The 22894-nt window shown below is 42.0% G+C and overlaps 2 protein-coding genes across 3 annotated transcripts in view; one reads left to right on the top strand and one right to left on the bottom strand.

Moving 5' to 3' along the window:
* Positions 1-1264: 1264 nt before the first annotated feature.
* On the top strand, positions 1265-20117 carry LOC110006231 (glial cell line-derived neurotrophic factor). 2 transcript variants are annotated; one of them, XM_065953888.1, is made up of 5 exons: positions 1265-3219; positions 3833-4139; positions 16379-16449; positions 17843-18056; positions 18308-20117. In XM_065953888.1, exons 2-5 carry the CDS (start codon positions 4025-4027, stop codon positions 18817-18819), a joined length of 912 nt encoding a protein of 303 aa, XP_065809960.1. In that variant the 5' UTR covers positions 1265-3219; positions 3833-4024; the 3' UTR covers positions 18820-20117. The 2 variants fall into 2 exon arrangements, with proteins under 2 accessions (XP_065809960.1, XP_065809961.1); XM_065953889.1 differs by lacking the exon at positions 1265-3219 and having other exon boundaries at positions 3263-4139.
* Positions 20118-20213: 96 nt separating this feature from the next.
* Positions 20214-22894, bottom strand: part of ptger4c (prostaglandin E receptor 4 (subtype EP4) c) — a 3571-nt gene continuing 890 nt past the window's right edge. Inside the window, exons 1-2 of the mRNA XM_020661409.3 lie at positions 22509-22894; positions 20214-22345 (exon numbers count right to left, since the gene is read on the bottom strand). The exon at positions 22509-22894 is cut by the window's right edge and continues 890 nt beyond it. Of these exons, the coding sequence (XP_020517065.1) occupies positions 21752-22345; positions 22509-22894 (980 nt within the window). The 3' untranslated portion in view covers positions 20214-21751. The remainder of the gene's footprint in view (positions 22346-22508) is intronic.

The raw sequence follows: 22894 nt of genomic DNA, 5'->3' as shown, positions 1-22894 counted from the left end.
AAAGCCTCTAATCAGCCACATGCTGAAGCTTTGCTTTATGATTTGTTTATATGAACAGTGATACAACAAATCTGGAGGACGCCTGCAGGAACGAAACGCTCTGATGAAATGTAAATGACTGTAGATTTATTGATGTTGTATTCATTGGTTGGAGCTAATGTGGAAACATGTTGTTATGGACTTCACCGTTTCACTCTCCAGCTGAAGTCTGACTTTGTCCCACAGATTTGTTTAACAGATTCGGCCTGGGGGCTTTGGACAGTGTGCTGGATGAGGGGAGTTCACTCCTGAAAAGTGAAAACAAACGTTTAAAGCTGGAACCCGCCCAAGAAAAGAAAGGCACCTTTTGGATGGAGAGGAAGCAAGTGGTGACATCAGCGACCTGCTCATCCAGAAGAAACCAGAGAAACCTTGACGGAAATTTAATCTCATACTTAAACACTTTTTCACATCTGGAAAATCCAATCTCATATCTCCTGTCTGTCTCAGCTTTTTCCCTTTAGTATCACCACCCACATTTCAGACCATCCCCCCCCCCCCCCCCCAATAGGTCCTGAACTGGGATGGAGTCAGCTGCTCCAAAAGCTCAGACAGCACCATGTTTCCATGAAAACAGGCTGAGCCTCCTCGTGTGCACCTGCACTGTCTGGAGAAAGGACAGTTGGCTTTCACTGGAAACAAACAAGTGATTAAATTCTCACAGTCTCATAACTTCTCAAAAAATCCTCTCATAAATTCAGTTTTTATAATCTTACAAAGAAAATTCCACAACAGCCCTCATGTTCCTGCAGCTTGCCAGAGATTCATGTGCAGCCTTGTGTGTATGTGTGTGTGCTAAAGATGCATGCATGTTGTGCTTGCATGGGGTTTAACTGTGGGTGTGCAAACAGTGTAATGCTGCAAATCCTTCTCACAATGCAGAACAAGTTCATCACCATAGCTTACAGTGATGGATGGTGTAGACACATTTTAAATGTGAGGATCTGTTTGCATTGTGGTGCCCTCTGATGAAACCACACCACCTGACCTCTGATTTAGTTTGTACACAAATTGTCTTGAGGGGATTTTTTTCACTGCATGTTATTTACTTAATTTTTCAATAGGAGGGTCAGCATTATGGATTAGTTTGATGTGTTTTTTTGACATAGGATTGTTTAGGGTAATATCAGGAGGAGAAAATTCAGAAACACAGGTTACAAATACTAGATTTATTATCTTATCATCTGACGGTACATTCCTTCATGTCATGCACCTCAGCTGTGTGCATTGTTGCCATGTTTGTTGCTCCTATAAATAGCGCCGTGGCAGCGACCAGGGATCCTCCCTGCATTTGTCTATTCCTCTTTACTGAGAGTGGGCCCAGAGAGGAGAGCTGAGGAGCTGTTTACCCAGCCTTTGTGCTCAGCGGGCCTCAGTGTTTGCCCTGCAGGGAGTGCCTCAGCTGGAGGGCCTTTCCATGTGTCGCACGGTGGGTGGATGGAGCAAGGTGGCATTACAGAACAACACAAACTTGAGGGGTAGAGGGTGGAAAGGGGCTTGGAGCTCCACTCTTGGAGGGTGTGTGGTTTGTGGTGCATGCGCTGAAAAGTGGTCTGTGGTTTGTCAGAGGAGTCCGGGCTCGGTCACTTACAAGACTCTCTTTGCTTTTTCTTCAAGTGTGACAGCAGGTGACACAGTGAGGTAAAAGAGGCCAGAGCAGGACTGACAGACACAAGAGGGGGAGTGATAAACAAGCATGAGTCTGTGTACAGAGTGAAGCCTACAGGTGCACACTATCAATTGTGCACACATGGAGAAAGTTCTTGACGGGCCTGTTATACACAGGTCGGTGTCTAAATGTGCAGGGATATCATGGCCAACAGTCTTTGTATGAAGTGGCTGTTAGCATTTTTTGGCAGAAGGTCAATCAAACTACAAAGAGACTTCAACCTTTCCAGAAGAGAAACTAAACCTCTTACTCAAAAACACCAAGATGCTAAAAGTCTCTACAAAGAATTATTCAAATACAGAAAAAGAAACAATACTTTAGAGAAATAATTGAGAAAACAAATAAATAGAAACAACAAAAAAGAAACTGAAACAAAAAAAAGAGACAGAAAAGCCTACAAAGAAGCAAAATGAACACAAAGTGATGCAAATGAAGAAGAAAGCTGAGAAGGAAATTGACCACACAGAGGCACAAATAACTGTAAAGAAACACAAATTGAATACGCATAACAAATTGACTCTGAAGAAGAGCTATAAAGATGCACACGGACTTCAATGACATATCAACTGCAAAGAGATACCAATTGTGTGAAAAGAGAAACAGATGAGACTCTGAAGTGACACAAAAGGTTACTAATAGATAGCCTGGCCTTCTGTTGTTTCGTTGTGTCTCTTTCAATCAGGGTGTACAGCTCCTTTATAGGTGGGTTAGTGGCCTTTTAAATGTCTGAGCCCATGGCTCATGTCTCATAATCCGTCCATGCACCCTTCAACATTTATGAGTGTGCCAGAGTAAACAGTGAAGGGCAGATGTGTCACTGGATGGACTCTTCCACTGGAGCACTTCAGAAACGCTCCATGACAGTCTGGAGTGACAATCTAGCTATCCCTCCCTCCCTCCCTCCTCTTAGCGCACGAACAAAAAGACATCTGAGCTATGTAGATGGGGAGGAAAAATCTCAGCACTTTGTACAGCGGCGCTCCGGTTTCACACAGTGCCTGACAGGCGGAGCGGCGCGCTGTTTTACGCATAGCCTCCAGTCCTGCGGGGCATTGTAGACATTGTTTAGTAGCTGTGTAGTAGACTCCTGAGAAGACACCAGAGCGGCACAGTCTCTGATAACTGGATACCTGAGTCCAAAGTAAAAGTCTCTCAAAGAGAGAGGGGCTTGTTGGAGACGCGGATTACAGCTGCGTAAAGGCAGGACGCATGGACTATTTACTTACAGCAAGAATTTGAACGACAAAGCAGCGTACTTTAAGACTGAACATGACGTTCAAATTCGCGTTAAGACAAGCTGACAAGTAAAAGAAGACGAAAACAAGGGTACCCTGTGATTTCGTCCTTAAATGATGGACTGCGCAGAGTCTCTCCATGGACGTTGAGATTCTGTTCCGACTTTGACTTCAATTTAGGGAGACTCGGAACATGTTGTGAGAAATTTCCCGCGGAGTTATTTACTCATTAACTATCCAAGCTGTTTGGAGGCAAGACTGAACAGGTTATTGGAGGTAAGCAAAGGGGAGTCATGCCTGAAAAACTGGCTTCATTTCATCAAACGCTGTTAGGATGTGAGTCAGCAGAGAGACGGCACGAGTAGCAAATTGAGGACAAACATTATTTTTACTCTCTCGAGTGTTTTGTGTGTCCGTCCGTCTCGTCCACCGTGTTGGAGTGTTTATGTCACCGCAGACAAACTTCTGCCTAATTAGGTTTTATATGCCCATGGCTTTAGGCTGCATGCGCCATTCAGCTGTAAAGTTTTATTCCTAACCTGGAAAGCGTTCTGTCTGCAAAAGTCTCAATTAAGCAGCTCGTTTGGTCTCGTATTCTTTCTTAAAATACACATTCCCTTAAAATCTTGACTTAGGTTTGAGATATCGTCATTTTCCCCCCCAGATGAGTTAGTTATTTCATGTTTTTTTACAAGCCAGTATGTGTTAGATGAACAAAATGACAAAGACTTAATTTGTTTAAAAAAAAAAAAAAAAAGTTCTGAAATGGGGAAGGAGTTCACTCAAACTTTAAAGGTAGTTCTGAATCTTTGGATCTGTTTTGTACAATGACTTGAGCTCGCAGTTTAACGGTCTGTATTCATTGTCCCTATCTGTGTTGTTATCCAAGGTGCTGAGACTCTGACAGGATACCGGCCAGAGTTAAAAAAGGGTTTTTGGCCGCGTAAAAAACGAGGAGGAGGAGGAGGCGCCTTTCCCGTTGAGGCAGAGTCGCATTAGATGGATTCTTCATGTTTGCTTCAGCCTCAGTGGAGACAGTTTTCTCTGAACACTTACAAGCCCTTACAGTGAGCTGTAAAACATGTCACATCGCTGCGTATGGATAGTCCAAAACATGAGCTGCCCCGGGCGAGAAAGAAGCGACTCACTGGTCCTCTCCCGTGCGCACTTGGAGCAGACTGCGCACAGGATAGCCGGTAAGATTATACAAAAATGTCTTTTTAAATATGAAATTATCAACGCAATATCCAAGTCATTTAGATGACTATCTGAATGTTCTTGTAATGCGTGATGATGTTGCTGTAGTGTGTACGCAGACCTGGCCTCTTGTCTTTATGTTTGCTGTGCCAACACTGAAAAAGCTGTTTGATGTTTGATTTCTTTTCACATCAGAGGCTCTTTTCTGAGCTCCAAACCTCCTCGCACGCACCTGCCAGCTGTTTAAGGTTCCACTGACTGCTGGGGGTCATCATGACCTGGATCCAGTTTGGGACTTAATTTAGTGTTTATTGGGGGTGTTGGTGAAACCCTGTCTAGGAGGAGGTGTTTGTTCTTTGTGACTTTATGAAGTGAAGTTTTCTGATTTATTGTGTGAAGTCTTTACAAGGTGCTAGAAGGCGACTGTGAATGTTGGGAAATTATAAATCAAAGTGACAGGGATATGATGTGTGTGTGTGTTCTTATGGATGAGGAGGAAGCAGTGGCGGTCAGGAAGTCTTCCAGTGTGACCCTCTCCAGTGGTGGTGGGCTGCTAATCTAAATTTCAAAGTGAGGGACACACGGACGGACAGACACACACACACACACAAACACACACAAACACACACACACACACAGCTGCATCCATTTCCCTCTTCTCTAGCATCTCTGTGGGGACCAGAGGTAGATGAGGTTTTTCATGAGTCTTCTATGAGTCTGGTTCTGCTCGAGGTCTCTGCCTGTTCAAAGGAAGGTTTCTCATTAGCACGCTAAGGGCTCTCTCATTGGAGGATTATTAATGGGTTTCTTAATATAGTATTACAAAGTGTCCTTAGATACGTTGTCTTGTGATTTGGTGCTATATAAATAAAAAATGATTGATTGATTGACTTTAAGGTGTTTTGACGTGTTGTAAAGGACATTCCTATTTTTAATTTAACACACTTCTCCGGCATGGTTTAAGGTTTACATTTGTGGTACTTTCCACCCCACAACAGTTTGTCAGGCTCTATCCATTAGAAAATGTAAAAAGCAAATAACTTCATGCGTCACCCTTATGAGTGGATGAACTTTCATTCTTGCACTCTGACTCAGTGGCCCACTGACTCACTCCGTCATGTGCATGCGATGATAAAACAGGCCTCTTTTCTGGTCCTTTCAAAGCTGATGTACTTGATGAGTCTGTGTGTGAGCGAGCTTTGAATTCACCTGAGACATGCCACACATCCCCAGCAGACTTCCCCCACCGAATGCCTTTGAAGAGTGTTAAAACATGTCGTGAAACAACCTTGTTGTTCTTTACCCGTGTTGTCTAAAATCACCAGTTTGTTCTCAGGTTTGAACATGAGAGTATTACCTCTGCTCCAGGCATCTCACACTACCCCGTCACGCTGCCACAGCTTTCACTTCCTCCGGTCGAAGGTCACAGGGTCAGCGGCTCTGTTAAGGGTCAGGTACAGCAGGCGGGCGTGTTCTCTTTAGCAGCAGACTGCTGATGTGTGGTCTGGTTTGTTTGAACTGGCATGTGGCTTTACGAGAGCTAGCATGCTGTTTGTTGATGTTATGGGTTTAACTCTTTCTTCTTCTCATTCTGTTCTGTGTCATCAACCTCGGTGAAGGCCAGTTTGAACCTGTCATTGAAAAGTGACTGATTTTATTATTACACTCATATTCGTACAAGTTGTCTCATACATCTAGCTGGAGACGATGCTGCTGTAAACGGCCCCATTCACTGTTTGTTTGCCTTCTCACCCAGGTGTCACCCAAAATTACCTGGCATTCAATTATAGAACTTAATACTTCAAATATTACTTTTGAGACTGTGAAATATGTTGAGGGTGAAAATCCTTATTAAACCGAAATGTTACTTGCAAGATTGCATCTTTTTCATTTTCATCAATTTTAGGGAAAAAAACCATCTCATCCATGGGAATGTATTTGAAAAATTTACCAAATTAATCCTAAATCACTACAATTCCTGGATTAGACAAGGCAAGGTGTTGATGTGTTGTTTGGTGCTGAGTCTTTTCAGCTGAGTTTGGTCGTTGTGATGGGTTTTTTTTTTGGCTCACAATGCTTAACGGTTGTTCATACCTGTCTCATCTTAAATCTTCTAGCAGTGTCTTATATTGAGTCATATAACGTAAATATTGACCAAAAACCTATAATACTGAGCGTGTTGAGAAACCTTTACTGCTACAATTACAAAGATTTTAAAGAATTACTTCAAACAACACTTTGGTTTTTAAATTTGCATTCCAGGACACACTGATGTTTTACATCATAATCCAAGGTTCCCAACCTTATTTCATTGGAGCCCCCGCCCCTATTTGTATCCAAGACTCTTAACACAAATGCAATGGTGGGGTTAATAAATGAACTTGATGGGGATGGGGGGGGGGGGGGGGGTTAAAAGTAACAAATTCTAAGTTGCCAGAAGGTTAAAAGGCAGATTAAAAGTGTCATCAAATGAGGGACCAGTAAAGCAGGACACGGCCTTTTCAGGTTGGTGGGAATCTGTCAGTTAAAGATGGATGTGAGCGCCGCGCAGTGAGCCTTGTCCTCGGCTCTGCCCGGCCTCGGTGTGTAACGTTACTCTGGTTGTTCTGTCCGCTCACTAATGAAGAGACTGCAGAGAGAGAGAGAGAGAGAGAGAGAGAGAGAGAGAGATTGATTATGCAACCTGAAAGTGCCACAGGGCAACTCCAATCTGGAAGTGCTTAGAGTACACAGAGAACCACCGTGATTCCTTCAGGGCAAATTGAAGGAGGCATGATCTGACAAAAAGGAATTTCAATTTGTTAGATGTATTCCTTCAGACAAATGCTTCCCATGCTACTTCTGTTTTCTGCAACCAGGCTTTTATAGCGCGGCACAATTTTGTGTAAGCACACTTGGGGAATTATTTCTGCCTCTGATGTTGAATTGTTTTGCTGTTGTGGAGTACTTTGACTTCTTCGAGTTCAAACAGCTTAAATCATTTAGAACAAAGGCACAGTTGATACTTTGAAGCCGCTGATGAAACATAAAGCAAACTCCTGTCCTTATCGTCAAATCGTCAAATCTCCCTCCTTAAAACAACTTCTTCTCGAAATACAGAAGAATGTTAAGTAGCCCTGCACTATGTTTGTGTCTGTGAGAGCAGCTTTTTGATACAATAAGCTGTATTCTTCTGAAATTAGCGGGTCAGATTCATTAATCACAGCGTCTGAGGGGCTGCTTTGAACTATCAGGCCAGGTCATTAAACCCAGTCTGTCTGGGGCACGAGCGGGCGACACGGAAACACTTTGGAGAGAGCTGGTTCACCCACAAGACACACTCATAATGACCAATGTGTGTGTGTGTGCGTGTCACAGATGGCCACTTTTCTGAGTGCTATTCTCGGGCTCGGTGTGGGCTTAATTTGGAGAAATAACAACATGGGTTGGGAGCAAGGAAAGGTCGCAGGGTGGGTTGATGGTGGGAGAGGGGATTTCTGCGGGTGAGTGTGGATTTTTCTTTTTTTAAGGTGAGGGGTTTTGTGTCCATATGTGCATGGAAATCTCCTTAATGATGAAAAAGATCAGCTTTTCAGGTCTGTTTGAGAGGAAACAGGCGGAAACAAGAAGAGCAAAACTGAGAGTTGTGGAGTAGTACATTTCTATGTTACAAATCTTCTTCATCTCCAATTTTTCCGTCTGTCCTCTCTGCGGCCTTTTAAGCACCACCGTCCTCACAAACACCGGAAAGTGAAACCCTACCCTCTGATCATCGCTCCAATGCTGCTAAAATGTGTTCCCATTTAAGGTGAGGCTCACCCAACCGCTCTCTGTGTGGCTTCCTTTTAAAACCAACTTAATCAGGCAGGAATTTGGGTTATTAGGGTCAGGGACACGGGGAAAACTGCCTCAGCGAGAGACAGAGTGAAGAGGAGTGAGACGGTGAGGACACACAGATGTGTCGCATCAGGAAGCTGTCCTCATCTTAGAGCTCATGGGAAAACGCTTCCTGCAAGGAGGAAGATGTTGTCCCCTTTAATTCATCTGAATGGGTCACAAGACACTATACGTCTGTTGCATTGTGAGTTTCTGTGCGGCTAATTGGTGCTAACTGAACATCGGCTAAACTTTCCAGTGACCCTGCACTCTTAATCTCATAGAGTCTGTTGTACATCGCGGAAGTTACAGCTGATGTGGAAAATCTTACCGCAGGTTCATTTCACGTTCCTTCTGTACTCAAAAACATCTCTGAGGAAGTTTCGTGTTTCAGTTGCAGCCTACATGATCATTTTGGTTTATTAAACTTTGTATTATTTTTCATAGATTGAATTAATCGTTCATGTTGATAAAAAGTTGAGAACTTTCTTAAAAATTGGACTTATAGGACAACAAACAAAACCTGCAGTGAGACAATAACACAGGTTTCACAGTTGCTCTTATTTATCATATATTTCATTTTATTTTACACAACTCTGACATATTTGTTGTCGAAAGGTTTTTAAAAAAAATGTGTTTACTCTTCCTGCAGATGCAGCGCAGCATCAGTATTTAATGAGAGCATTGAAGCAAAACAGTTAATTTATAGGTCCAAAACAACTTCATAAAAGATGCTAAAATGCTCAATTGAATCAAATAGAACTGCAGAGTTGGGAGATAATTGTCTGCTGGTATGTTATAACAAACAGAACAGTGGATAGAGTAGGAAATCAGGGGAAGAGATAGAGATAGAAATTGGAGAAGGACATGTGGATAAGGAGCCGTCAGCCATTGCAGATCTCAAGATTATCCTAATATATATAAACCTGTATGAGAGACGTTTTTCTCTTTCCAAAATCTATCTGATAATCTGACAGCTTGCGTTCCTTGTCCAATTGAACCTTTTCTTTATTTGAGCAGTTTTGTCTTAGTATCTGCTATAACTTGAGACTGTTTTTCTTATCATGTCCATGAGAAAGATGAGCAAAGTAAAGAAACAAGAGAGGCACTGCCTACACCTAAAGTGTGCTTAAGTTAAAACATTTTCTAAGATTTAATTTCCCCCACAACAAGATGACGACAGATAACCTGCTTGTATTACAGGTTCATTTCTTTGCATACATGATAGATTTACATAATGTTTCCTCCCCACTGAGGAGATGGGGACATTTTCACAAAACCAACAACTGGCTAAATGTTATTGACAGACTGAAGTCAAATGACAAGAAGGAGGCATGAGGTCCTGACAGGAAATGAGTGCCTACCATCAGCATAAACAACTCTGACGTCTATGTTGAATTGATCAAACAGGTAGTGATTAGTGTGGCATGTAGCAGAGCAGAAATGTGTCTACCCATAAAGAAAGGTTTGATTTGCATATCTGAAACCAGCTTGAGGGTGTGTGCCGCGTGTCTATCTGAGCGTCTTATTCAACATACTGTATTTTCATAAACATTATTATGTTCTTCATCGCTGCTATCTGAGGTGGACTTCTCTTTGTCCGAGCTCTGTTCTTCTGGATTGGAATCGCAGCCTGTGTCCCAGGAGTCACCTTATCTTAAACCATATCTTTACACAATACATCTGTTTAAGAGATATAATGCGTCATGTGCTTGAGTGAGCATGTGGATCCTTTAGCAGACCCAGGTGTCTTTACTAGCTGAGGTAATAACATTAGCTCTTTCCTTCTCTTTCTGTTTGTCATCATAGAGCCATCAGGGTTGCAGTTCGGGGTTAATGTGCTGGTCACAGACGACATTTTTACGCCCCATGGAAACGTGTATTTTATCGAGCTTCTGTGACCCGCTTGATCTCGCTGCTTTGATGACCTGCAGTAACTCTCCACAGCACCTTTGGCAACCCTTACCTGCATGTGTGAGGGCGTTAATCCAGAAATGTTACACTTCAAACACTTTGTTCGGCACCAAAAGTGCTTCATTTATCCCACTGAACAACCATTAGACACGTTTCCTTTGCAGCGTCTCTCTTTGGCATGAAAAGAAAGCTGCAGTTCAGTGGAGTAAATCACTAATCACTTAGATTTATCACAAGGCGATCAATATGTTTTCCTCTAATAGGTTCTTTTGATTGGGTCCAGGCTGTGCTGTGAAACACTACAGGCAATTCTCTAATTAGGAAACGTTCTCCTTCTGTTACTCCTACACAAGTTGAACATCAGTGTTAAAATGCACTTTAAAGGTTTCTGTCTGCTTAAGGAATGATCTTCATTACCTTAAGTACAGACTAGACTTGCTCTTTTTGCAAAGCTCTTAACTTAAGATAGCATTGGTTAGGAATTGGTGTGATATATAGTACAGATTGATGGATTTTTATTTTTGGTCTTCTGGTAAAAGTGGTGAAATTAACTTAAACAGCGACATAGTGATAAAACCAAAACAACAACCTGAAGGGTATAAAACAAGCGGCGAAGGTAGCAGCAGGTTCATACAACTGTCTGCTGTGGTTTTGTTATTACAAGTAACTTTTCTTCACATAAAACAAAGTCATTTAGTCAATAAAGTCAGAGACAAGTGTGAACATGAACTGAGGTTTTCCAGCTAATTTTCATTTTCAAATGTGTCTGTCAAAGCCAGACTGGAGGCTGACAGGAGAGTCTTTTTGTAGGAGAGGGTTTTTTTTTTCTTTTTTGGCAGACTAAATATTGCCCTAAGAGTGTAAACCAAGAAAAGTTAAGGGTTTACCAAGGTCACTATAGAATTCATAAATGTCTGTACTAAATAAGAGTCTGTTTTCTGCATTGGCCTGGTTGTTTTTAGATATTTTAATGGAACCCAGCTCAGCCCTGAATGTGTTATACACAGTCAGCTAGAGTTTCCCTCCCTGAATGTTTCTCTCTAGATATTCTGTCTCTTACTGGCCTGCAAGAATCTCAGACACCTCCAGGCTCAGATGTTGTCAGCCGGTTAATAAAACCTCCTGGTGGGAGACACACAGAGAAGAGTGAGGTCATACTGATTCACTCCTCTCTTCACCATCCTCCTCCAGGCTGTGTGGTGTCCACACCTCTGATTACCCTAGCCCCTGTATGTGTGTGTTCTCAAGAGTGTGTGTGTGTCCTGAAACTGTGGGCAAAATGAACGAACGTTGGCTTTATCATGTGTGTTTTTGTGGCAATAAAAGGATTACAAGAAAAAGTAGCGACACAAGGAACAGCATGTGTCAGTGTCTGCACATGTGTGTGTGTTTTGGGGCAGCTTTGGTTAGGGGGGGGCCTCCCCATCTGAACCCAGGCATGGGACCTGCTATCTGTTTCTCATTTCGCCGGCACTTTGCGGTTTTCCAGCAGTGACAGGCCTCAGAGTGGAAACTGGCACTAACGAGCAATTACATCCTGCCTGCCTGCCAGGGATTATGGGATTACAGACTGATCGGGCTTCACTCTGCGCTCTCTTCACTTTTTTTTCATTCCCTCGCTTGTTCACCTTATCTTTTCTTTTTGACTTCTCCCATTCAGACGTTTAATTAGTTTTTCTTCTCATTTTCTTTCACCTAGACCATAATCCATTCTGTTTTTAAATCACCTTACTTTTATCAATGAATTTCTATTGTCTCTTTCTCTCTGTCACTCTTCCCCCTCTTCCTTTTTTTCTCCTTGGACTTTGCAGCTGGCATGCTGTTGCTAAAATGCCAAATACTGAAATTTATTTTAATCTGAAAAGGGTAGAGAGCACCATTAACAAGAAGAAAAAAAATACATTTAATGTCCAAAGCAAACTTTATAAAACAGGACCAACAGGAGAAAAAGCAAAAACATGATTCCTGGTCATCATATCAGTGTCTATAAATGTTACGTTTCTACATACAGCCCAAATAAAAAGTCCTAGAAACTCAACAAATTGCTTCAAGGTAAAGTAACAAAACAAGTTTTCACACTGCATATATGCAAAGCTTTGGGGCACATGTAAGCATGGCAGATATCATCATGCTACGTTTTGCTGGACCTCCACAGATTTCTTAGTGTCTGGTAGTGATCAGACAGCTCTCCTGGTGTTCTGCGTCTCCCTCCTGCGTCTCCTCTTACACTGCAGGTGTCTTTTATTGAGCCAGCAGTGATTTACTGTACTCTTGTTTTTCTCCTCGCTCCTGCAATCAGGCACTGCAGTAGTGACAGGTTAAAGCTGGAGGTCAGAACATTTCACATACGTGCATGTGCGCACACAGCAGAGAACAGAGTGTGTCTCTAATAGGAGGTCATTATCAGAGAGGATTGGCCTTTTAGAGGGAGGCACCACAGGAGAGCTTTGAGATTTTTTTTTTTTTTTTTTTTTTTTACAGGTTGAGAGGTTTATGGAGGCTCTGTGGGCAGAGCTCAGGTCTGAGGATGTAATGGGATAGAGTAGGAACCAAGACCCCTGATCAGAAACCCAGTAATGCTGCTTTTGTTCTTAGTAAAAATATGAAAATACCAGTGACAATGAAAGACTGAATCACATCATTGAGAGTAATACATTTGCATATTGTTTATTTTCTACCGCTAGAAAGCCCACACAGTGAAACTGAGAAACGAGCGTCCGGAGTCTGAATGCTCTGAGACAAAATGTTACAAGGGTTGTAAAACTGAAATGTGATGTCCTTTGGCTGAGCCTGAGCCCTCATATATATGTTTGGAGAAAGAAAACGTGTTCTAATTTCTTATTAAGTATTCTTTTAGCCTATTGATGAAGTAATTTCTGAGTTTAATAGAGCAATGTTACATGATATACATCATGTTATTTAGCTCAACCAAGTCATTAGTCCACTACAGTGTAATTACTTTCCCTTTGCTAAGCTTGGCCAGTTAGCCTTCAGCATGTAACGTACTATTGTAACTCATCATGTTTTTCTGTTGTGTTTATAAAAAACTCCACTATTTATATTTGGTAGCTGAAAACACATTTTTATTGCAGGAAAAAGTGGAAAAAGTGAAAAAAATATATATATTTCTGGAGTTAAGTAAATTCAGTTTTTAATTTTTGTCCCCCTGATTTCCATTTCTTATCATTTTCACGTGCTATCTAATCCCTCAGTTTATGTCAATAGGCTGATTTTTAAACAGTGTTTGTTTGGAAAATGTTAAGGGCAAAAGGAAAGCATGTTCTCATTTCTTCCTCAGCATTGTTGTAGACTGTAGTGTTATAAATGAAGCTTAACCGCCTCGTGGTGATTCCACTAGAGAGCAGAGAGGGAAGCTACTAAAACTGCTGACATCTATTGAGTTTTGTTCTTGGTTATGAAGGGCACAGACGCGTATTGGTGCCAAATAAGGATCGGTTATAACCTGATACTGACTCTGCAGTGGTACGCTTCCGTAGAGTTGCGTATCATAAGGGGTTTAAATTACTAAATGAAACTGAGGCTAACTTTCCAGCTAGCTTATCGAGCCAGAGTTTAGTCACTGCAGTTTGCTTTTTTCTTCTGTTTTCTGTATGTTCCTAAATTTGAATGCTTTAGAACATGAATGTATTGCTAAAATGACTGATAACCACTGTTACAAAATATCAAGTGTTTGATTTAACAATTCAAAAGGGATAATAAAACTATATGTTCTCAGTTTGACTTCAACATTATTTTAAAGTGAATGAGTTAGTGTTATAAAAAAGGAACATTCAGAATTCACATTTAAATGTGTTTAAGCTTAACCACATCAAGGGAAGTCCAGTGAATAGCAGAGACGATTACTGTTACTCTGATAAACAGGGCCCTACTGATTATTAATTTAGACATTTGCTTTATTTACAAGTAAGATATCTGAAGATGGCTGTGAGATGAAGGCTGAAATAAGGATAATGATAAAAAAAACAAAAACGTTCTAATGTCCCTGTTTCGGTCGGAAAGTGCAGTTCACTGTGTATGATAGGGCCGACTATGAACTTTTTTAAACTTTGCTCTTCCTCCTCCACATCCACTCTCTCAAAGCACTTAACCCGTATTTGGAATAGCAGTTTACAATAGCGGAATAAGCTCTGTAGATAGTGGCTGACTCTAGTTTTATTGGCTGTACTTGTTTCAGGAGAGCTAATCCACTTAAATAACTGTGAACAACAACATGAGCGAGAAGGGGAAACAATGCAAATAGAAGGTGACATGAAGTCCGCTCTCCATTTAGCAGACATGCCGCCTGATGGACAAACCAAACACTTTAATCAGCCAAAACAAGGAAGAAACACATGTCCGGCTTTCTAAACACGCACATAGATCAAGCACTGGTGGATCTGAAACTGAACACAAACACACCTACACACACACACACACACACACACACACACACACACACACACACACACACACACACACACACACACACACACAGTAGGCTTGTGTCAGTCTGGAGCTCTTCAAGGACCCCTGTCCTGCTCTTCTCTTCCTCCTGGCCTCCCCCACCCACTTCATCCTGGAGAAAGGCTGCAGGCCTCGGGCTGTAAACAGCTCCGGAGAGCTGGGATGAAATGAACCAGCAGACAGGCCCATGTAGACTCCCAGATTGCTGATCTAAAAGTGGCTAAACACTCCCAGCTGTGGCATTAAGGACTCAGAGTGGCACCTCTCCTGAGGATCTGTAGCCCTCTGTGCCGCCTCACAGTGTTTTAAATCAGCTCAGAGATGGAGAGACACAGAGGGCCGAGCTGTCCACACAGTTTGGTTTTATGTTGCAGCGGTGGTGTGTTCTCTGTCTCTTAGGCTGAATTATGTCTTCTCCCACCCCTTAGCGTCTGTAACTTTGCTTTCCCTTAACCCTTTCTCTGCAGCTGTAAAATGCAGGATTACATGATTGCGATCAGTCACCTTTTGTCAGTCTTCCCTCTCATTGCATAGACAGAACTGCTATGATTGTTTCTGACTTCTAAATAAACATTGTGCGCTCTAATCTGTGAGATCTTCAAATATAGGAACAGTACACACTCAAGTGCGTTACTATGGGCGTTCAGTTATGCTTTAGTTCAGTGCCAAGGTTAAACAAAGCATCCTAGAGATGACAGATGTGGTTACATTCAGTAAGAGGTATGAGGGCGGGAGGTTGGATCAAAAGTCAGAGATGGTTTCTGAATTGAGGAGATGATAAGCACGCAAGCATGATACGTTTATTCCTTAAACAGAAGTTTTAATGTACTATACAAACAACAAACGATGAGAGTGTGTGTTCTTTTTAAAGAAGCCAAAGTTGAGTTTACTGTCCCTTTTAAAGACGGACTGGGCTTCTCTGAACTTTGAGCATGGCTGCTACAGAGAAAAAAGAAAAGCATGATTACTTACAGTTGTTAACCTTGACACAAGAACGAGTAGAGACAACTGATCTGAAGGCCTTAGTCCTCCTTCCAGTGATCAAGAGCCCCCACAAGTCTATTCATACAATTTTGATATTACTTAAGTTAGTTATCAAGCAAAAATACAGAACTGGCCTCCACAGTGTCTCCCTGCAGTCACAGTGATGGTAAAGAACGACACTGCTGCATCTTTGAATGTCTCATTTCACTTTAAAAAACTTTGAGACAGCTCAGCTGTTGGTCAGATGATGAATAGGTCTAACAGATGTTCATGTTGCTCAGAGGATGTACACATGTGACATTCATGAGGAAAAAGATGCAAGATAGATGCAGAATATCTAAGTTCACCTAATACTTCTGAAGTATGTGTTTCTCTGACCTGGGCTGCAATTCACACTCGGGTCGCCTCAAAAGAACCTGATGACCTCATGTTTCAGGCTGTGTGGTGCTCCACATCGCAACCAGCAGTATCCTCCACCCAGCACGTACTATATATAAACATCTGATTCCATAACACCTCTTATCACCTGTCCTGCATCTCCTGTGGTTTTTGTCTGGGACCTCCGCGAAGTGCTCTTGCTATGCCTCTTCACCCTGCTTGTTCCTCTGCCACAGGAATAACCCTGAAGAATGCCTTTGACCAGTGTATCGCAGATGCTGCCTTTTGTTTCCACACTTGAGCTGTTTGCATGGATGTATGAACTGACAAGCCAACACTGGCCGACACGAGCTGGCAGCAAACACTGAAGCAACAACAAACACGGTGTCCTGGTGCATTGAGGACGTGATTTATGTGACATGCCGGCTTGCTCAGGGGCCCACAGAGCTATGTTTTTTGTGTGTGTGTTTTTTTGTTTTTTTTACAGTAGATGGACAATTGTGAATGTATAGACATTATATCACCCGCATGTTGCGCCTTTAGTTTATGTTAGCCTTTTCAAAGGGGGTTCTGGGAGGAGGAAAGTTGACAGAGTGAGGCCTTGTTCTCGTTCTTACATTCCTCTCTTTCTCTTTCTCTCCAGGTGGGACAAGATGGAGAGTTCATAGGAAGGATAGACCCGAGATCGCTTCTGTAATGTCAGCAAAGGCCAAGGTTTGTCAGAAACAGACATACTGCCAAAAGAGCACACTGAAAATGTCTCTCCCTCCTTCTTTTCCCCTCAACCCTTTATCTTGTCCCCATCTCTATCTTTTCTTTATTTCTCCTATTTTAACTTGTGAAATCACCATCTCTGCAGCTAATGCCTTATCATATTTCATTTCCACTTTAAAGGCTATAAACCAGAGGATAAGTTATGTGTGTGTATAAATTCAATTGTTAATGTAATATATCCCACAAGGCTCAGAAATGAGCTTTCCATAAACTATGTCAGCACTGAGGCTGTCTTTGCTGAACTATTAGCCAATGGAAGAAGCTTGATCCTGTGCAGAAAAGAAAGCAGAGTTATTTGATTTAAATATTACAGAAGAGTAAGTGAGATCACTTTATGATATAGGCTTAAGACAAAGTACTGCTGTTAGAGGTGTTGAAGAGCAAGAGTGTTTTATGTGCTTTCATTTGTATTATCTAATTTTCTTGTCTGGCTTTTATTCTGTAATGCTCTTTGTCAAATTAGTTGTGTTATATAGTATAAGGTCACCATGAGAGCAAACGAATAAACAGCCAGTTCCTCATGGTGGCCATCTTCATTTTGTAACAGATCATGAACAGATCTGTGAACCTTACCTTTAAAGAGATGGCTAAGAAAAAAAAAGTGTCATCAAAAAATCCACTTAAAGGATGTGTTGATGATTTGAGTGAGGCATTCTTGCTGCTTGGTCAGAATAGAGAGCTATGTATGCTGAATATGAAGCAGGTGTTTAGCCTGGCATAGATTACATACAAGGAAAAATCTTGAGTCTTGTGTCAAAAAATTCAACTAGCTACACCTCTAGAACAGGTTAAATAAGATGTTCTGATGATCTAGCTTTTTACAGTGTGGTGTGGAGAAATCAGACTGCCTTGTTAAAAACAAATAAAACAAGTTAAAGTAATGATATTTGATAAAGAGCTGGCTGAGACCAAAAACTGATCCAAAGCAAGAGTGAATTCTTGACTCACAATTTCTAGAAAAAAAAACATTAGTTAACTCCAAATACATTTTAATGCTGTCCTGCCAAAGACAATTGCTTGCTAACTGCTTTATGGTGTGATGTCAATGTTTACGCCTTGAGCCCAAGTCACCAAGTGGCCAAATATTCAATGCAGGGGAATTAACTATACTTCATATGTAAAGCTGCAAAATTACCATTTGGTTGAAAAGATACACACATTATTAAAGAAGTGATAGTACTTGTCTTAATTAGTTTTCATGTTTGGTAGCAGCTCTGCCTTCTTGGACTGTAAATCCTAGACTTTGGTCACTCTGTCATGCATTTAGATTTAGCATTCAAGATAGTCAGTGAAACAAAACTAAAGCTAACCTTTGTGTATCTGCCTCCTGTAGGTGCTACTGTGGGTGCTCTTCTCTTTGCTGCCTCTAGTAGAAGGAGCTCATATGAAAGCCGGTTCTGCTGGTGTGGGATCAGACTCGCGCCGGGCTGTGGGCCTGCTGGGAGGTCAGGAGGAGCGCGAGTTCCCTGTGACGCTGCCAGAGGTGGTGGAGGACGAGGAGCAGGAAGATGACAGTGACCCTTACTCCACTTGGCATTCTCTTTATGGTACTGAAGCTCTTATGAAAGTGTAATTTAGAGCACATCAGCTTCACCAGGCAGTATTGGATGGGAAAGAGGGTCTGGGAATCTGCTTTGTGTCTCAGTCACAATATATTTACACGTGATTTAAACTGTGACATTTTTGTCAAAAGGTAGAGGTGAAATCTGAGATTTTGCTGGAGATTTCTCATGTTATTGCTCATCATTTTCTGAATTTTATTGTAACTCTTCGACCTAATCTTTCCTCTCTGTCTTAGACCCCTTTGTGATAGATGAGGTCGATGACCATCCCAGTAGTCGCTGGGTGGGACGCTCTCCCCGCTCCTCTGACCCCTCAGAACCTCAACCCAAGGGATCACCAAAAAAAAAGAAGAAGAGGAAGAAGAAAGAAAAGGAGGAAGCGGTAGAGACAGGAAGAGGAGACAGAAAGGGTAAAGGTAAAAACAGGCAGCCGAAGCAGAGCAGCAGGGACTGTCGTGTGGAAAAGAGAGAGATGAGGGTACGGGACCTGGGTTTGGGGTTTGACTCTGACGAGATCGTCCTCTTTAAGTTCTGTGTCGGCTCCTGTCAGTCCTCAAGAACAAACTACGACCTCGCTCTGAAGGCGCTGCTGGAAAACGGGTCACTACCTAGGCGCACTGCTCGTAAGGTCAGCAACCACCCCTGTTGCCGGCCTGACCGGTATGAGCCTGTTTCTTTCATGGACGCTCAAACCACCTGGAGGACCATCCAGTCATTATCTGCTGCCAGCTGCATGTGCATGGGCTAAAAGAATGGACGAAAAAAATAACAAAGAGGAGAGGTGTCGCTTGTCCTGTGCAGAGACGAATCAAGAGGCTCAGTGTGAGGATGGTCAGAGGGGGGCGCTGCTACAGAAACACAGCAAAGGAAGTAAATGAGACAACTTGTTCTGTGTATTTCCTTTTGAGGATGGGGAGGTCTGGATGCTGCTGGACGATGGTGGTCAAAATCAAAAGCCTGAAGGGAACTAATCAGGTTCACAGTCTGGAGTTATTGTTTCTTCCTCAAAGAGAGAATGTTTTTAAATGAATAACTGTTAACTACTGTGGGAACCTCCACACCAGTTATCAGACATTAAAGAGACTGAATACATGGACATGTTTGAGTTTTAATGGGCAAGTCCTCAAGGCTAAAACTCAAATATACAAAGAAAAGACACAATACCAGGACTGACACTGTTTTTATATTGGAATTAAGACTGAAAAACACCCAATAAGACGCTCACTTTTAATCACAGTGAAGTCAAAACCTCCTAAAGCAATATCATTTATATCACATAAGAACAGGCATTACATTGTTTCTATGTTCAGATGAACTCAGCCAAATGGATGCCATGCATCTTCATGTATTACTGTGTCAAAGTAAAATATATTTATTTCTGATAAATTATTTATTTATTATAGCTTGATACGAGAGCTGTTTTTTATATATTAACTCCATATTGTGGATAAATATCTATTTATTATGAAGACTCAGATTTCATGTGGACAGTTACTGCTTACATGCAGTACGTGCATTTCTCTTTTTTTAATGCAGATTTTCACATTTATCCAGCATCTCATACAGCCCGACTACAGATTCTGCTCAGACTAAAATTGGAAGCAGTAAACATTTCTGAAATGATTAGAGTTATTTTATAAAATAAAATCTTAATCCAAAGTCTTAGGTTCTCTATGGCATTGATTTCTTTTTTATTTTATCTTGAAATCCTCGTCATTAAAAAAGAAACAAATCAGCCTGCATTGAATCAATGTGGTATATCTGGTTAACTTTGAAAAAAGCAAGTTTGACAGTAGATATTTAATTTTGCAGTGATAACTTTATCAGTGTTCCTGAGCGAAGTCATAACTCTAAGTGTCCAGAGTGGGAAGACTTTTTTTTATATATGTATACAACAGGACCTCAATTCATTTCTCATCTTAGTATGGGGAGGAAGTTCCACTCTGTTACACTTCTCCAGTATGTCACATTAATATTATTGTTTCATAAAGTGTACTTTATTTTTGTATGGCATAATCCTCTAAGGGAATAAAGCTTTTTAATATATGTCTTGTTATCACTGTTTACTGTTTACATCACGGTATTCTGAATGTATATTCTGAACGACCTTTTACTATAAAAGGGAACAGCAACACTGTCTTTTCCAAGTTCAGTTTTAACAGGACTTTTTATGTTGTAGCGCCACCTGCTGGTTTTACAGTAAACACCAATGTGAACCTGTTGTCCTCAATTTGAACTGAAAATAGTGTCACGTTTCTGCCACCTGTCGGTTCAAGTGAGAATGTCATGTATTCTATTCAAACCATTAGAACAGATCAAACTCAGCAGTGTGCTACTTTCTTTGTTGCTTTTTATTTATTTTGATTTAGCAAAACACCACAGGTCGCTCAGTTTATAGAACAACAACAACACCATATTTATTTTCGTTTTAAAGGCAACAGTAATGAAACATTATATTCAAAATATGAAATATACAACAAAATTGAGTAAGTCTCAAAGGTCTACATTCAGTTTTTCCTGCAACACATTTAAATAGCACAGAGTGAAGTAGCAGCATTTAGAGTTTCAAAAAGTATTAAAATAAGTGTAACAACAACATCACTATACGCAAACATGTATTTCAAATGTCCACACAGTGTATCAAACTCTGATTATTTCAGAGGAAGTATTTTTACCCTTGGGGTATAAGTATATTCTGTTTGGCTTGGTTGAAAATTGTGTACAGACTGCATCAAATGAGCGATGCTCCCTTCAGCGTCTTTTCTTGAAGCAACGAGCTTTAAAGTAAATGTAAAGCAAATACATTCAGCATTAGACGCTAATAGAAACTACGTGTATCCATGTCATAGACAATTGACAGATGGGTCAAATCAGCAGGATCTTCAACCAGGAGTCATGGGTTCAACTCTATTACATCAAATCTTTAAAACAGACTCAATTCCAGATTAAAGACAACACTTAAAACATGATATAAAAAGTAAACGCACTCCATTGTTGTAACTGTTGTTTTGAATATCAATCGTTCACTTTTTGACTGAGCAAAACCAAACTGACCTTAAGCATGTGATAGACAAGAGGCCAACAGACGCTCCACTGTAGGTCTGTATCATAGACTGTGGGCCTGTACCACAGACTGCAGGTCTATAGACTGCGGGTCTGTACCACAGACTGTGGGTCTGTACCACAGACTGCAGGACTGTACCACAGACTGCGGGTCTGAACCACAGACTGCAGGTCTGTACCACAGACTGTGGGTCTGTACAAGTAACTGGTGCGCAAAAGGATACCTCGCGCGCTTAACTAGCCAAAGGGGTGTGACAAAACGTCGCTATTTGACGCCCTGGCAAAATAAGCTCTTGTGCTCTCCAGCAGGAACTATTTAACATTTTAATGTGGTTTGAATTAAATTGTGAATCCTCTGCAGCAGGTTCATTCACGTTGTGTTTTGACCCGGTACAGATGTTGGGATAATTCCAGTCATCATTTTTTCTAAGTGTTGCTAAAGTTTTTCATTCAGTTTGATAAGGCTCTCCGTTTGATTCAAACTATCTGAAGTTACAAAAAAAACCAACTACAGTGGAGTTTACCACCTGACAGTGTTGCTTCCTCGCAAAGATGCATTGTAAGCTGCAGGACACAGAGACATTTCTCGGGTGATGTGGGCGGACATAACATGTCTGTCAGAGGCATTTCGCTGACTGGCTCGAGCTCGGTGTGCTGAATGTGCAGGTGACAATGTCCACTCTTCTCACGTGCGCAGAGAGGGGAGTCGTTACACTGCGTGGAGACGACATGGTTGCCACCTCCTGTTTGGACCCAGCTGTTATATCCTCCTCACAGGCCAGGATCGCGGTCGACTCCACGCTGAATGGGTGAAAGTTAGCACGGGCTGTGTCGTACTCCCACGCCTGCCTCATAGCGAAGTCTGCACAAGTCTGGTGCTTGATGGTCACACGGTGCTCCACGTCGTTCCTGTAGCTGGCTGTGCGTATTGATGCGTAACTGGTGTCATTGCTGTGTAAAGATGGAGGGGAGTGTTGGTCTCCTGCCCAGCCCATGTTGTCTCCCCGGCCGCCCGTAAAACAGGCCACCGTCCTCTTCAGCCTCTCGCAGCCCTTCAGCAGCAGATTCTTTCTGCACAAAATATACACCCAGGGGTCCAAGATCGGATTGAATGAGGCAAAGCGGATCGCCAACAGGTCGCTCCTGTTGTCTGGCTTCCCTCCGGCGGAAATAACAGCGGGGCCGTAAAGCTGGTTCACGAAGATCCGGACCTAGCCCACCAAAGACACGCAAATATGAACACATTTGAACAACATACGATGACAGATAAACTGACACCAATAACACGAAGTATTTGGAACGCAACAGGCGCGAATACAAAAAAGACAAAGAAACCAAAAAGACAAAAAAAATGAGTAAGTGTATAGTTCTTACCACCAAAGGGATTGAGCAGACCAGGAAAACGATGGTCATCAAGATCAGAAGCCAGAACATTTGGATCTCCGCCGCTGAGGTGACTGAGGGCAGCCTTGGGAAGCGGCGCCGTGATCCTCCCTGCTCACACAACTCCGTCCTTACTATCCCCGTCCTCTGGTTCATCCCTACCAGGGACCTGCAAACCGCCAAGTTACACAAGACTGTCACCGCGATCAGCAACAGCATCACGCCTCCGTACAGGAAGGAGTAGCAGGCACCGGGCGGATCAACTGCCCTCCAGTCTAGAAAGCACCATGTCCCTGGAAAGTGACTCACGTGCTGTCCGAAACCAAAACTGGGCATGATGCACAGCACGATGTTGGCCAGGTAGGTGACCAGGAGCG

The sequence above is a fragment of the Labrus bergylta genome, chromosome 4, assembly GCF_963930695.1.
Source record: "Labrus bergylta chromosome 4, fLabBer1.1, whole genome shotgun sequence".
NCBI lineage: Eukaryota > Metazoa > Chordata > Actinopteri > Labriformes > Labridae > Labrus > Labrus bergylta.
This window is presented reverse-complemented; position numbering and strand designations above follow the sequence as displayed.

Coding starts and splice junctions, on each gene's coding strand:
- LOC110006231 (XM_065953888.1), top strand. CDS start 4,025: ATGTCACATCGCTGCGTATGGATAGTCCAAAACATGAGCTGCCCCGGG. Junction 4,140..16,378: donor GACTGCGCACAGGATAGCCG/GTAAGATTATAC, acceptor CTTTCTCTCCAG/GTGGGACAAGATGGAGAGTT. Junction 18,057..18,307: donor CACTTGGCATTCTCTTTATG/GTACTGAAGCTC, acceptor TCTCTGTCTTAG/ACCCCTTTGTGATAGATGAG.